Source organism: Nicotiana tabacum, chromosome 10 (assembly GCF_000715075.1).
Source record: "Nicotiana tabacum cultivar K326 chromosome 10, ASM71507v2, whole genome shotgun sequence".
Lineage (NCBI taxonomy): Eukaryota > Viridiplantae > Streptophyta > Magnoliopsida > Solanales > Solanaceae > Nicotiana > Nicotiana tabacum.
The window spans coordinates 23470967-23486775 of record NC_134089.1 but is presented as its reverse complement, the minus strand read 5'-3'; the positions used below and the strand labels follow the sequence as shown (position 1 = coordinate 23486775).

Sequence of the window (15809 nt, the reverse complement as noted above, 5' to 3'; positions counted from 1 at the left end):
CAAATAAAGAGGAAACATTGAGGAAACATAGTAACACGTGACTCAAAAGAACCAAACTTTAAACAAAACCAAAATTATAAATCCGAAAATGATAGTAATTGTGCTTGATAAACAAGCCAAAATACGCAAAAGTATGACCATTAACTAACCAAGCAGAAATAATAAAATATAGTTTCTTGGGAATAAAATAACTGATAAAACAAAAAACAGAAGAGGAACAACACCAACAGCTTAGTCGACCTCCTCAATCTTGGGACCAGCACCGCTGCCACCACTAGGAGCTGGGGCATCATCATCCATGGCACCGCCCATGTCACCACCTGCACCTTGGTACATCTTGGCAATGATTGGATTGCAGACGCTCTCCAACTCCTTCATCTTGTCCTCAAATTCATCAGACTCGGCAAGCTGGTTGGCATCAAGCCACTGGATAGCTGCCTCAATGGCATCTTCAATCTTCTTTTTGTCAGCTTCAGGCAGTTTAGATGCAATCTTCTCATCCTTCACGGTGTTCCTCATGTTGTATGCATAGTTCTCCAAAGCATTCTTTGCCTCAACCTTCTTCTTGTGCTCTTCATCCTCAGACTTGTATTTCTCTGCTTCCTGAACCATCTTCTCAATCTCCTCCTTGGAAAGTCTGCCCTTGTCATTGGTGATGGTGATCTTGTTCTTTTGTCCAGTGGTCTTGTCCTCAGCAGAAACATTCAAGATACCATTGGCATCAATGTCAAAGCACACTGTGATCTGAGGAACACCCCTGGGAGCAGGAGGAATGCCAGAGAGCTCAAATTTACCAAGCAAGTTGTTGTCCCTGGTCCTTGTTCTCTCACCTTCATAGACCTGGATCAACACACCAGGCTGGTTGTCCGAGTAGGTTGAAAAGACTTGTTCCTTCTTGGTTGGGATAGTGGTGTTTCGGGGGATCAACACAGTCATGACACCACCAGCAGTTTCAAGACCCAGTGAAAGAGGGGTAACATCCAACAGCAACAAGTCCTGCACCTTCTCATTACCTTCACCACTCAAAATAGCAGCTTGTACTGCAGCACCATAAGCAACAGCTTCATCGGGGTTGATGCTCTTGCAGAGCTCCTTTCCATTGAAAAAGTCTTGCAGGAGTTGTTGAACCTTGGGAATTCTAGTAGAGCCACCAACAAGTACAACATCATGGATAGTGCTCTTGTCCATCTTAGCATCTCTCAAACACTTCTCAACTGGTTCCATACACTTCCTGAACAAATCCATGTTAAGCTCTTCAAATCTAGCACGGGTAATGGTGGAGTAGAAATCAATACCCTCGTAGAGAGAATCAATCTCAATGGTGGTCTGAGCGGTGGAAGAAAGGGTCCTCTTCGCCCTCTCACAAGCAGTTCTCAACCTTCTAAGTGCCCTAGGATTACCACTGATATCCTTCTTGTTCTTCCTCTTGAATTCCTGAACAAAATGGTTGACCATTCGGTTGTCAAAGTCTTCACCTCCAAGGTGAGTGTCCCCAGCAGTAGCCTTCACCTCAAAGATACCTTCCTCAATGGTGAGGAGAGATACATCAAAGGTACCACCACCAAGATCAAAGATCAACACATTCTTCTCACCAACACTGGTTGCCTTCTTATCCAAACCATAAGCAATTGCAGCTGCTGTAGGCTCATTGATAATACGCAACACATTAAGACCGGCAATAACACCAGCATCCTTGGTGGCCTGACGCTGAGAGTCATTAAAGTAGGCAGGTACGGTGACCACAGCATTCTTAACAGTAGAACCAAGGAAAGCTTCAGCAATCTCCCTCATCTTTATGAGCACCATAGAAGAGATTTCCTCAGCTGCAAACTGCTTCTCTTCACCCTTGTAGTTGACAACAATCATGGGCTTATCACCAGGTCCAGGAATGACCTTAAATGGCCAATGCTTAATGTCACTCTGCACTGAGGCATCAGCAAATCTCCTACCAATCAGCCTTTTTGCATCTGCATTGTGCATAATATATAGTTAAAACATAAAGCATATGAATAGAGACCTAGACTCAAACAGATATCCAGAATCAACCACAGCTTTGCTACATTACAGCATTGATAGATAATGCAATGCTTACAACACCAGACCTCTCCAAGTCAGTTCTTACCAACTTCAACTATCACAAGATTTTAACCAGATGAATATACAAGGACAAGGTTTGGAGGATAGCAAGTCAAAACAACATCATATAGAAACATTTTTTAGGTCGCTTCCTTAATCTAGTATTTTTTAATGAGAAACTTTATCAAGTCGAAATAATCTAAAATATTGGTCTAATGAACTCTATATCAGCACAAGCAAAAATTAGAAAGCTACTTAGCATCTTTCTGAATCTACTCAAGATAAACATGCAAGGACAAGATCTTGACTTCATCTTGTCTAAGACATGAATTAGATATACCACTAGACTAATCGAAGTAAATCCAAAAATATCCTCAATCAACAGATCAGATACAAGACATGACACATACCACAACATTCAAAATGTGGACACAACCACATAGTAGTAATTAATATACACCACATGAAACTTGTAAAATACTTCATCTACTTACTCATACCCATTTTAATTGAAAATGACTAGATCTAATTGATTTATGCCCAAAGTTAGTAATAGCACAAAGTAAACAAAAAAAAAAAGAATTGCGCAAGTATGCATGAAAGATCTTATGTAGATACTTTTTGAGTAGCCCCTGAGTTTATAAACGTTAATTTACAGAAAATCTAGTCCTGGTTCGCATGAAAAGTAATCTTAACTGACTCTCAATAAGCGAAAACTGTCAAACAAATCAGAAAGAGCATAGTATTAAAAACAAAGAAGAAGGCAGCATCGCAAATCACGTATAAAATTCTTTCCAAATTCAAATTAAAAACAAATAGATCTAGATTGTTTAGATCCAAAATCTAGTAATAAAGCTAATAGTTTTCGGTTAGCCTCTGAACACATAAATTTAAATTTACACTAGACCTGGTCCGATTAAGCATAAATTTTAAAAAGTCAAATAAATATGAACAAACATAGCAGCAACGTAAATTACAGATCAAAAATTATTGTAAGGAGTAGATCGATAGCTTACCAAAGACGGTGTTGATAGGGTTCATAGCGACCTGATTCTTAGCAGCATCGCCAATGAGACGCTCAGTATCAGTGAATCCAACGTAAGACGGCGTCGTTCTGTTTCCTTGATCATTGGCGATGATCTCAACACGATCGTGCTGCCAAACTCCGACGCAAGAGTAAGTGGTTCCGAGATCGATACCGATCGCCGGTCCTTCACCTTTTCCTGCCATATCTACTGCTACTCTCTGTTTCTCTCCTTCGTTTAGTGTCGGCAAGTTTTGGGAGAAAAAAGGAGAGGCGGCAAATAGGTTTGAAGAACTAGGGTTTGTAAGGAGGACTAATTGTGAAGAAAAGATGATGACTTTATAGTGATACTTGGGTTCTAGAATGTTCGGAAACCCTAAGGTGGACGTGAGTTGATGACCGTTGGAGTTATGTGATGATACTTCGACGGTCTGTGATTCGTTCCTCTTTCTTCGTGGAAAAGGCCTTCCCCCGCCAGCCAGATTTGACTATATTACAATTCGGCCCACTGATATTTGAGTTATTTGTTTCCACTTGACTCGTATAATTGAAAAATAGTCTAATTTCAAAAATAATTAAAATGTAGCTATTTTTTTTATGTAAAAATAAAATTTAAATAAAAATATTCCAAAAAGTCAGATAAATTTCAGCATAATATGCTGAAGTATAAATTTTTTACATATGAAATTCTAACATAATATACTAAAGTTCTAACATAATATACTGAAAGTTTATATGCATGAGCTCTATAATCCAGAATATTAACTGAAACTTTTTGTGTTTCAGCTAGGGTATTTTTGTCTAAATTTTAAATTCGCATAAAATAGTAGCTCTTTTTCAATGACTTTGTAAACGCTGACTATTTATTGATTATCAATTCGAACTAGCTAGCACATTCTATTTTCACTTAATCTCTTGGATGTGAAAACATTACTTTCTTGTCTTTTGAATACAAAAAAAAAAAAAAAAGTTACTAGTATATATACGATTCTTCTCATCATAATTCTAATTATAAGTGTTATATTTTTATTTTTATTTTCTTGAAATATATATTTTATTCCTTGTTTTCGTTACTTATTCTAATTGTTTTGTCCATTACGTATTCTAATTGTTTTGCCCATTACATAGTATTATTATTAATGTGTTCTAATATATCTATGATAAATGTACACTAATTGCATCACATTCATTATATTGTATTTATATCTAATATAATAGTTATTATAATAAGTATTCATATTTATATTTAAAAATATTGGAGCAATAATTTTTAATAGAAGGGCAGTACTGTCAGTCAACTTTATAAGGATACTAGTGAAATTTTTCGCGCTTCGCGCGATTATAAGAAATGTAACGACCCGACTGGTCGTTTTGCCTTTTAGAACCCTGTTCCCTTAAATAAAACTTCTCGCGCTTGCTTTAACTAATTTACGACTTGTGAGGATGGTGGGTTCGGAATTTGGAAGAGTTTGGAGTGAAATATGCTCATTTGATTCCTTAGGATTTTATTAAAAGGCTAAGTTTGACTTTGGTCAACATTTTGAGCAAACGGACCCGGATTCGTGATTTGACGATCTCGGAGATTCCGTAGGAAAATATGTGACCTGGGCGTATGCCCAGAATCGAATTCTGAGGTCTCTAACCCGAGTAATGAATTTTTATCAGAAATTGTTAATCTGAAGTTTTAAAGATTTAAAGAAACTAATTAATGATTGATTCCATGGATATCGGGCTCGTATGTTGGTTCCGGAGCCCGGTACAGGTCCGATATATCATTTAAGACTTGCTCGCAAAATTTGGTATCAACCCGAGTAGTTTTAGGGTATTTCATCGTGGAGGAAAATTAAGAACTTGAAGTTCATAAGTTTGATTCATTTGGTTTTAGGGGGTAACTCTTAGATTTAGCATTGTTTCGGGCGTTCCGAAAGTTCAAGTAGGTCCGTCTCATGATTTCAAACTTCTTGGTATGTTCGGGTGGGGCCTGGGAGCCCCGAGCGTCAAACGGACGAGGCTCGAGTGAAGTCGAGAATTTGGAGAAGTGCTGAAGCATCTGCTTCTGTCATAACCGTACCTGCGGTTGGTCGACCGCAGAAGCAGTTGTAGCCTCGCAGATGCGGCCCAGAGCTGGCCAGGCCAAATTGCAGAAACGACTCCTTAGCAGCAGATGCGGCTTCGCAAATGCGGCTTCAAGACCGCAGAAGCGGTCCCAGCCCTTTTAGCCAATTCCGCAGATGCGGTCTCCTCTCGCAAATGCGGTCCCCTGACCGCAGATGTGGAAATAGCTGAAGCAGTGAGCTTCATTTAAGTCGAGCTCCAGCCATTTTTGACCATTTGGCACTCAGGTATTGCGCGATTTTAGAGCTCTTGAAAAAGGATTTACACATAGCATCGTGAGGTAAGTCCATATCCCTTATTTCTAAGTTTAGTACTCGAGTTTTGGGTAGATTAATACCTAAAGATTTGGAGAAATTAAGAGGTTAGAGCTAGATCTATGGTTTTAATAAAACTTAGATTCTACCACGAAATTGGTTATGAAATGGATTAGACATCATATGTTATTGATCCTTAGGTCATAGAGAACAACTTTCTTCGAAAAATTTCGGAATCCGGGCACATGGGTTCGGGGTCGGATTTTAGGAAACTTGTGTTAAGGGTTGAAAAATTGCTTAAATAGATAGAACACGATCTTGTGAGCTTATATTGACTAGTTCCTACCTCATTTAACTAGTTTTGGATCGTTCGGCTCCGAATTGAGGGTTTGGGCTCGTTCTTGGTATTGGAAGTACACTTTGGAGCGAGGTGAGTCTCCTTTCTAACCTTGTAAGAGAGAATTATCCCCATAGGTGTAATAATTGAGTAATTTGCTGCTAAATGCGGAGGCTACATACGCACTAGGTGACGAGAGTCCTTGCGTAGCTAATATTATGTTAATTATTCGGGTAGTTTAGGACCCGTATTATGTTATATTTGTGAATGTCACTATATTTTCTTGCTAATGTGATCACTTAGGGCATGCTAGAGACTTGAAAAGGAATATAAGCAAATATATACACTTGTAGGACACTTGTATGAATTTACTTGGAATTAAATGCGCATTCATGTGTTTTCTTGATATTAATTGATATTTGTGGATCGGGCCGATCGCCTCGGTAGAAATAGATGCATCTATGGTTCGCGCCATTCGACCCTCTGGCAGTGCACAGTTTATTTTCTGTTAGATCGGGTCGTCGACCTCGGCATAGTATGCGCATGATATCTATGTAAAATCTTATCCATGACTTGACCGACTAAATATTTGAAATGTAAATGGCTAATTGTAAAATTGTTAAGAACATGACATATTACCTCTTGCTACAAACTGTTGATTATTTGTGATTTCCATGCTTAGTGTAACACTTCATTGTATTATTTGACTTTAGTAAGTATCAAGTCGACCTCTCGTCTCTACTTCTTCGAGGTTAGAATGGATACTTGATAGGTACACGTTATTTATGTACTCATACTACACTTTTGTACTTAACTGTACAGGATCTGAGGCAGGTGCATCTGGCTATCAGACTGGTGTGCGCCCCTAATTCATAGACCGAGACTTCCATGGTGAGCTGCTCCCTTCCGGTGTCGTTCAGCAGCTTGATGGGGTCTTTCTTTACTTTTGCTGTCTATTCTATCCCGGACAGTAGGATAGTATTATTCTTTTGTACATTCTACTAGTTGCCCACTACTTGTGACACCAGGTCTTGGCATACACATTAGTAGACAGTTCTTTTGGGTTGTATAATTATTATTAAATATTGCTTATCATCACCTATTTTAATTGCAAATTAAGAAATGTTGTAACCGATTTGGGTAAGTAAAATAAGAATTTACTAATATTTCCGCATTGACTTGCCTGACAACGGTGTTGGGCGCCATCACGACCCTTAGTGAATTTTGGGTCGTGACAACATGGTATCACAGCACTAGGTTCACGTAGGTCTCATAAGTCATGAGCAAACCTGATAAAGTCTTGCGGATCGATACGGAGACGTCTGTATTTATCTTCGAGAGGCTATAGGATGTTAGAAAAACTACTCTTTATTCATTTCTATCGTGCAGTGGTTGGTATACTAAATTTCCCTCTTCTATTCTCTTATAGATGGTGAGGACACACACGACTGATATTCCAGACCCGGGAGGAGCTGCTCCCCCCGTTGCTAGAGGCCGAGGTAGAGGCCGGGGGAGGGCACCAGCCCGAAGTAGGGGACGAGGGCATCCCAGTGGTAGCACTAGCAGATCCCGCGGAAGATCCTATCGTCGAGGAGTAGGGCGAGGTTCCCGCAGCTGAGCCTACCCCGGCGTACTTTATGACAGCACCGAGATTCCAGGAGGTCATGGGCCGTATACTGCGGTTCATGGATTCTATGACTCAGGCTGGTTTATTCCAGTAAATCCAGCTACATCACAGGCAGGAGGGGAGCACAGACCCCTACTGCTCAGACTCCTGGACATGCAGCTGCAGTGTATCAGACTCCAGGTGCACTACTCGAAAATGGGGCTCCGCCAGTTGCTGCAGTGGCACCCCAGCCCAGACCAGCTGCGGATGGCAATCCGCAGAAGTTATTGGATAGATGGACTAGGCTTCACCCTCTGGTCTTCGGGGGCGAGCGTCATGAGGATGTCTAAGACTTCATAGATAGGTGCAGGGACAGACTGCACAATATGAGGATATTGGAGTCGCATGGAGTTGACTTCACTACTTTTTTCACGACCCGAATTTTCCACCCTTGGGAGCCGTGATGGCGCCTACTAATGTGAGCTAGGCAAACCAATCCTTTAAACTAATTACTCCATTATCCAATTAATTCTTTTTAACAGATATAAAGCGATAACGTATAAACAACAGAATATTTAATTAAGTAGAAGAAAAACAATAAAATATCAGAATCTATAGCTATCACAACTACTTAAGCCTCACTCAAAACCTAGTGTCACAGTGTCACAGACGATCTAAGACTGCTAAATATAAGGTCCAAAAATGAAAGACACGCTGTTTCTGAAGCAAAAAGATGAAACATGAAATAAAATATAAAGGAGACGCCAGGGTCTGCGGACGCCTGTAGGTTTACCTTAGATCTCCGCGTGGACTGAAAGTAGCCTCCAACTACGGTCCAAGAGTTGCTCGGGGATCTACACATAGTGTAAAGTATAGTATCAGCACAACCAACCCCATGTATTGGTAAGTGTCTAGTCTAACCTCGGCGAAGTAGTAACGTGGCTAGGACCAGACCAACAAATAAACTTGTGTAGCTATATAATATACAACGAAAAGTAAAGCAGGAAAAAACAACTAAAGATGGGAGGGGGAAACATGCTTCGGGGAATAACGGGTAAAAACAGAATATCAAGAGAATAAAGGAACCAAAATCCAACCACTAACAAGAATAAGGAAAAACAAAGGCAGATTTCACTTTCTTTTCACATCTTGTTGCAGGCATGCAACCGGCTCCCATTTCATGTATCTCGTGGCAGGCGTGCCACCCGCTCCCATTTCATGTATCTCGTTGCAGGCATGCCACCCGCTCCCATTTCATGTATCTCGTTGCAGGCGTACCACTCACTCCTATTTTATTTATCTCGTGATAGGCGTACCACCCGCTCCCATTTTATTATATCTTGTGGTAGGCGTACCACCTGCTCACATTTCATTATATCTTGTGGTAGGCATACCAACTGCTTCCATTTTATTATATTTTGTGGTAGGCGTACCACCCTCTCCCATTTTATTATATCTTGTGGTAGGCGTACCACCCGCTCCCATTTTATTATATCTTGTGGTAGGCGTACCACCCGCTCCCAGTTACAAGCCAACAATAATCACAAGGAATCCCGGCAAAGGAAAAAGAGCAATATAACAACTTCCCGGCAAAGAACCAATGATATTTCAACAATATCCCGGCAAGAGAACAATAATATCAAAACAACACATCCCGACAAGGGAACAATACTATCAAAACAAACATCCCGGTAAGGGATCATTAATATCAAACAAACATCTCGGCAAGGGAATAATGGTGATAATAACATATGAAGCGCAATAAACCACAACAGAGTCATAACAATTATAATACAAGACTCACGGGCATGCTTGACACCAACGTATAAATACTCGTCACCATGCCTATACGTCGTACTCCGCAATTAACATGTAGCAAATAAGACACAACTCATAATCCCTCAAGCTAAGGTTAGACCAAACACTTACCTCGATGCCACGAACACAACCCAAGTTTCAATTTAGCTTTACCTCTTGATTCCACTGCCAATTTGCTCGTATCTAGTCACAAGTTACTTAATTACATCAATAAATGATAATGAATCAACCCCAATGCATGAAAATGAGTTTTTCTAAAGTTTTGCCCAAAAAGTCAAAAATTTGCCCCAGGCCCACATGGTCAAAACCCGAGATTCGAACCATAACCCGATTACCAATTCCCCCATGAACCCAAATATATAATTTGTTTTGAAATCGGACTTCAAATCGAGGTTCAAATCCCCAATTTTTGAAAAACCTAGGTCTTACCCAAAACACCCAATTTTCCCCATGAAAATCATTGATTTTAAGCTGAAATCATGTTAAAAGATGTTAATGATTGAAGAAAACTAGTTAAAAATGACTTACAATTGATTTGGAGAAGAAGAAGACTTCGAAAAATCGCTCTAGTGTGTTTATGTTTTGAGAGGATATGAAAAATGGGTTTAAAATCGTCTAAGTATAAAAGTTGCAGGTCTCAGGTATGGCAATTGCGAACCCCGACCTCTGCTGGCTTGGGAATTGCGAAGGAAAGTTGGAAAATGCGAACTGAGAATTGCGAAGGGAGGTTGGGAAATGCAAACTGGGAATTGCAAAGGGAGGTTGGGAAATGCGAAGCCTGCAGGCCTGCAATTCCTTTAAGTCCAAAATTTCACCCCGCGACCTATCCAAAACTCACCCGTGCCCTCGGGGCTCCAAGAAAAACATGCACACCACCCTAAAAACATCATACGTACTCGCTCGTGCATTCCAATCACTAAAATAACATCAACAACTATGAATTAAACCTCAAAATCAATGAAATTTTCCCAAAACTTCTTTAAACATCAAATTTTGCATTTAAGGTCCGAATCACGTCAAATGGATTTTGTTTCTTACCAAACTTCCCAGAATTATCTTAAATCACATATAAGACTGTACCAGGTGCCGGAACTAAAATACGAGCCCAATACCAACATGTTCTAATTAAAATTCATTTCCAAACCTTATAAACAATTTCAGAAAACAATTTTCTTCAAAAATCATTTCTCTGGCTTGGGACCTTGGAATTCGATTCCGGGCATACGCCTAAGTCCCATATTGTTGTACGGACTCTCTAGGATTGTCAAATCACGGGTCCTGGTTTGTTTACCCAAAACATTGACCGAAGTCAAATTAATTCATTTTATAGTCGAAATTTATCATTTTTCACAAATTTTCACATATAGGCTTTCCGGCTACGTGCTCGGACTACGCACACAAATCGAGATGATGCTAAAAGAGGTTTTTAAAGCCTCAAAATGCAAAATTTTATTTTAAAACAAGTGATGACCCAAATTTTCAGCTTGAGGGCAGGGCCCGTAGATGGTGACAGTCCTATGTTCTAGGCAGGCCAGCAGGTTCTCCTCCCATCACTTGGGGTCAGTTCGCACAGTTATTCTTGGATAGGTACATTCCACCCTCTGAGAGGGAAGAGCTACGGTATCAGTTTAATCATCTTCAGCAGGGTCAGATGTCTATGACCGATTATGAGGCGAGATTTTCTGAATTATCTCGCCATGCACTCATGATACTTTCCACAGATGTAGAGAGAGTGCGAAGATTTGTTGCGGGGTTGCACCCCGGTATTCGATTTGCCATGGCCCGAGAGGTAGAGATGGGTACAGAGTATCAGTTAGTGGTAGAGATTACTCGCAGGATTGAGGGATATCGCCAGAGGGGTAGAGAGCAGATGCAGTAGGATAAGAGGGCTAGATTCTCCAGAGAGTAGAGAGGTGCCCCGGCTAGGGGTAGAGGTCAGTTTGGGAGGAGTCAGCCTAGAAGGCCCCCATATTCAGCACCACCGCCTGCTTGGGGTGCTCCAACGTGTCCTTATTTCAGTTCCATGCCAGAGAGCTCGTATCGTCCGCCGGATATTCAGGGTTCCTCCAAGGGGTATTCAGGTCCTCAGGGCTCTTCTGATTCTTATTTCAGTGCTATGCCGGAGAGTTCATACCATCCACCGGCTATTCAGGTTCTTCTAGTGGGTCTACAGGCCATTAGGGTCAGCCATTAGGATAGCAGGTTGCCGCACCGTGGGGTTGTTTTGAGTGAGGAGATCTTGGCCATATGAGGAGGTACTGCCCCAGGCTTCGGGGCAAGGCAGTACAGTAGGGTCAGCAACCTATGATTTCAGCACTGACTGCCCTGCCACCTAGTGGTGGAGGGCAGACGGGTAGGGGCCGTCCTAGAGGTGGAGGCCAGGAAGGGAGAGGTCAGCCAGCTACTGCTTAGTCCGGTGGAGGCCAGCCAGCCGGTGCTCTAGCCAGATTCTATGCCCTTTTGGCTAGGCCAGATGCATTGGCCTCAAATGCCGTCATCACAGGTATTATTCCTGTCAATGGTAGAGATGCTTCAGTATTATTTGATCCAGGGTCTACTTATTCATGTGTATCATCTTTGTTTGCTCGTTTTCTGGTTATTTCTCTTGAGCCTTTGGGCATTCCTGTTCATGTGTCCACCGCTGTGGGCGATTCTGTGGTTGTGGATCGGATCTACCGATCCTGCGTGGTCACATTCTGTGGTTTTGAGACTAGTGCGGATCTCCTGTTGCTTGAGATGATCGACTTTGAGATCATCCTAGGCATGGATTGGTTATCCCCCTATCATGTTGTCCTAGATTGCCATGCCAAGACTGTTGCTTTAGCGATGCCCGGGTTGCCTAGGTTGGAGGGGAAGGGTTCCACGGTTGATACATCTAGTCGAGTTATCTCTTTCCTGAAGGCTCGGAAAATGGTCGAGAATGGGTGTTTGGCTTATTTGGCTTTTGTTCGAGACACCACCGCAGAGTCTTCGACGATTGATTTAGTTCTAGTAGTTCAAAAGTTTGTCGATGTGTTTCCGTCTGATCTTCCTGACATGCCACCGGATCGTGATATTGATTTCTGCATTGATTTGGCTCCAACACCCAGTCTGTATCTATCCCACCGTACCGTATGGCTCCGAAGGAGTTGAAGAAGTTGAAGGAGTAGACCTAGTGTATCGCCTTGGGGTGCACCAATGTTATTTGTGAAGAAGAAGGATGGAACTATGTGGATGTGCATTGATTACCGCCAGTTGAACAAAGTCACCATTAAGAACAAGTTCTAGACCATCGGCTCGGTACTTGGGCTCGCGATTCGAATTCTCACCACACACACTCAAGGGTTGCCTAAGACGGAGTCGAGGGCCCACAACAACCTTAGATATGATTCAAGCGCCCCATGGCCCAAAATGACCACGTGATGATTATTTGGTCAACACAAGAGTCTCAAGGCCACAACTTTCACCATCCTAAACACAACATAATGTCTTCGACCATAGGATCAAAGGCAAATGTGTTAGGCCCAAGTGAGGCTTTGCCTGAGGTATCCTTAACTACAAAAACTTGAAAATCAAAAAAGAAAAGAAAAATCAAAAACGGACTCAAACCCTTAAGAAGGTTGTCACACCATCTATCATTGGGAAGAGCCACCCGGTTCGCACAATATCTACCCTTGGAAAGAACCGTGGCATTAAGAAAACCAAGGGCTTATTGCAAACGCCAAAACAAAACACAAAGGCTACGAGCCTAACTTTGCAACTAAAACGAAAAATAGAAAATCAAGATGAAAATCTAATGAATATGTACAAACGGGGAGTAGAATATACAACCAGGGGGAAATGAATATATACATAAACTCTGAAGATCATCTGGAATGAACAGTTATATACAAACCATCTATCCACTACTAATGTATAGAAATTAAAAGAAGGTAAAATAATATATACAGTCATCCTGACAGTTAATCCAAATAGTAGGGCCACACCCCCATGAATAAGAGCTAGCATTGTCCCCAATGCTAACTACCAAATAAGACATCAAAAATCAAAAATAAGCAAAGGATATAGAGCGGCCCCTCAAGCCTCATCAAACTGGTCCCCAGCCTGCTGCTGCTGTGCTGCTGGGACAGGTGTCTGCTCATGATCCTGCTCATCAACTGGTGGAACTGAAGAGGGCTCAACATCTGTTGTACTAGACGGGGGAGCCACCTCGATCACTATTCCCTCTGTATTAGGGAGCTTCCTCTTCTTCCTTGGCCTATCCTCCTCTGCTTGTGGCTGCTCTGCTGCTGGCTCTCCAGCTGGATCTCCAAATAATAAGTCGAATGGCATCTGATCTGCTAGCAGCTTGTCCACATCCCCTCTCAATTGTGCAACTGACTCCTTGGAAGCTTTCTGTTTCCTTAGCTTTTTGTGCTCCCGAGCTAATTTTTCCAAAGCTTTTCCATGTTCCCCAACCGCCTTGGTCAAGGTATCCTGTGTTGCCATCATCTTTTCCTGGTTGGCCAGGATCTTTTTCAAAACATCCTCAATATCGGAGAGAATCTCTACAGTTGCTAGTGCTCCCTGTGCCTGCACAACAGTGGTCAAAGAAGATAACTTGGATGTCGCAACTGACATCCAGTTGTTTAAACTGGCAAGGGAGTGTGCGAGCTGGTTGGCAGTGAACCGGTGAGTCTTTGATGAAGGAATCACCGGATCAGATGCAACTGATGGACCAGCTGTGGAGGAAGGACCTAGGGGAAGTGTCTCATCAAGAGTAGGGTCAGAGGGCTGCTCTGTCGCAACTGGCTCTTCAGACTGGCCAGGTGCGGAGGAGGTAGAAGCTGGAGTTTTCTTACCTCTCTTTGGGTTGTCCGGACCCAACTGATCATACCATGAGTAGGGGGCCACTGGAGGTACCGTAACATCATATCTTTTCTTCTTCACTTTCAACTCTCTGAAGTAAAGGGAGAGTGTGTTCGGAAAGGGGAAGTTTGTTTTTGTTTCGTTCCCGACTTGATAAATCACCCTCGACATTATGTTTCCCACATTAAGAGGGAAGCCCGCCATGATAGCTGCCACCAAGACAGCCCGAGGAAGGGGGACAGAGTGATCGTGTGTAGACCGATTAAGTCGACTACACACGAAGGTTAACCACCCTTTTGCTTCAAAGTTGAGGGTGTTCCGCAAAATCTTTTCTTGTGCCTTCAACCACATAGGGACTGTACCTGGAGCTGCTAAATGCTCGGCCAACCACGGACGAACCTCCTCTTTCAATGCCAGCTTCTCAAGATATTGAGACTCGTCCTCATCTGCAAACCCCAAAAAGTCATTCAGCAACTTCCCATCAAAGACTACTATCTTGTCCCTCACTTTTGTTGCTTTGGAGTTCCGAACTGTGTGGTGAACATTGCAATAAAACTCCTTCACCATATGCTCGTTTGCAAATTCGACTCTCTCTTTGAAGAATCCCCAACCCTCTCTAGTGCGGAATTGTGCTTGCACGTGAGGGTTGAGTGGGACAAGATCGGCGTCTATGAACCGCCTTTCCGGAATCAACTTTCTCTTCGGCCACCATTCCCTGAATTTGTGGAAAGCGACCTCGCTGACAAACCTATCCTCCCATGCTTCTGGTTTCCTGGTTCTCTCTATACCTCCAACCTGTGGTTCACCCCCTTCGACATATCCTCCACTATCCCCTGATATTGAAGCTGTGGGAGACGTGGAGTAAGTGCTCCCCTTGTCTTTTTCTGCTCCGGACTCATCAGACGAGTCCAAGATAACATCGACCGGCTCCTTGGAAGAGGCTATATCATCATGATCCGGGGAAGGAGGGTCACGGAGTTGGAATGAAGTGGCCCTATGTGTTGGAGAAGACTCCGAGGTAATGCTCCGTGACGGAGCATACTCACTCCCCGTGGAGTGAGATGCAGCTTTATCTGCTTCCCTGGTCTTAGGATTTAGCTTTACAATTCCTTTTCCCCTTCCCCCACGGGAGGAACCACCTCTCCCGGATTGTATTTGTTTCCCCGTTCGCTTCTTAGCCACATGTTTTTGAACCATTGTCTGCAAGGAAGACATGTCTAGCATTGTTAGTAAAAGCACATGATATGAAATGAACAGTTCAATTGAATGAAAGAATTGCAGACACAGTTTCACAGACAGAGGAACGCGGACCGCACCAAAAGGCATGCGGTCCGCGCAGTTTACTGATTCACACAATGGTTTCTCTGAATGAACCGACGCGGTTCGCACTGTTTTGTGTTGCGGCCGCGTAGCTTCAGCGCGGACCGCACAGAAATGGATGCGGACCGCACAGGTGAACTGCCAAAATGGTGACTTCTCTGAACTTTTCACACGCGGTCCGCACTGTTTTGGACCACGGCCGCGCTGGACTCACGCGGACCCTATAGAAATGTCACGCGGACCGCATGGAGGTGATTCATCATAGCACACAAAAAAAATCCGCGCGGACTGCGCAAAAATGCTGTGCGGCCGCATAGGGCAGATTTAACTGAGGCGGAATTTTTTTTTCTCTTTAAGTCCCATTTTGATCGGAATTTGACCCCTCAGTATCCCTACTCATTTAATTACATGGATTTATGCTCCTAAGTCTCA

At 42.6% G+C, this 15809-nt stretch overlaps 1 protein-coding gene across 1 annotated transcript; it reads right to left on the bottom strand.

Annotated features, from left to right (window-relative positions):
* Positions 1-231: 231 nt before the first annotated feature.
* Positions 232-3306, bottom strand: LOC107795135 (heat shock cognate 70 kDa protein 2-like). Its single transcript, NM_001325598.1, is given in 2 exon segments — positions 232-1967; positions 3093-3306. Coding segments are annotated over 2 exon segments (1950 nt in total).
* Positions 3307-15809: the final 12503 nt, after the last annotated feature.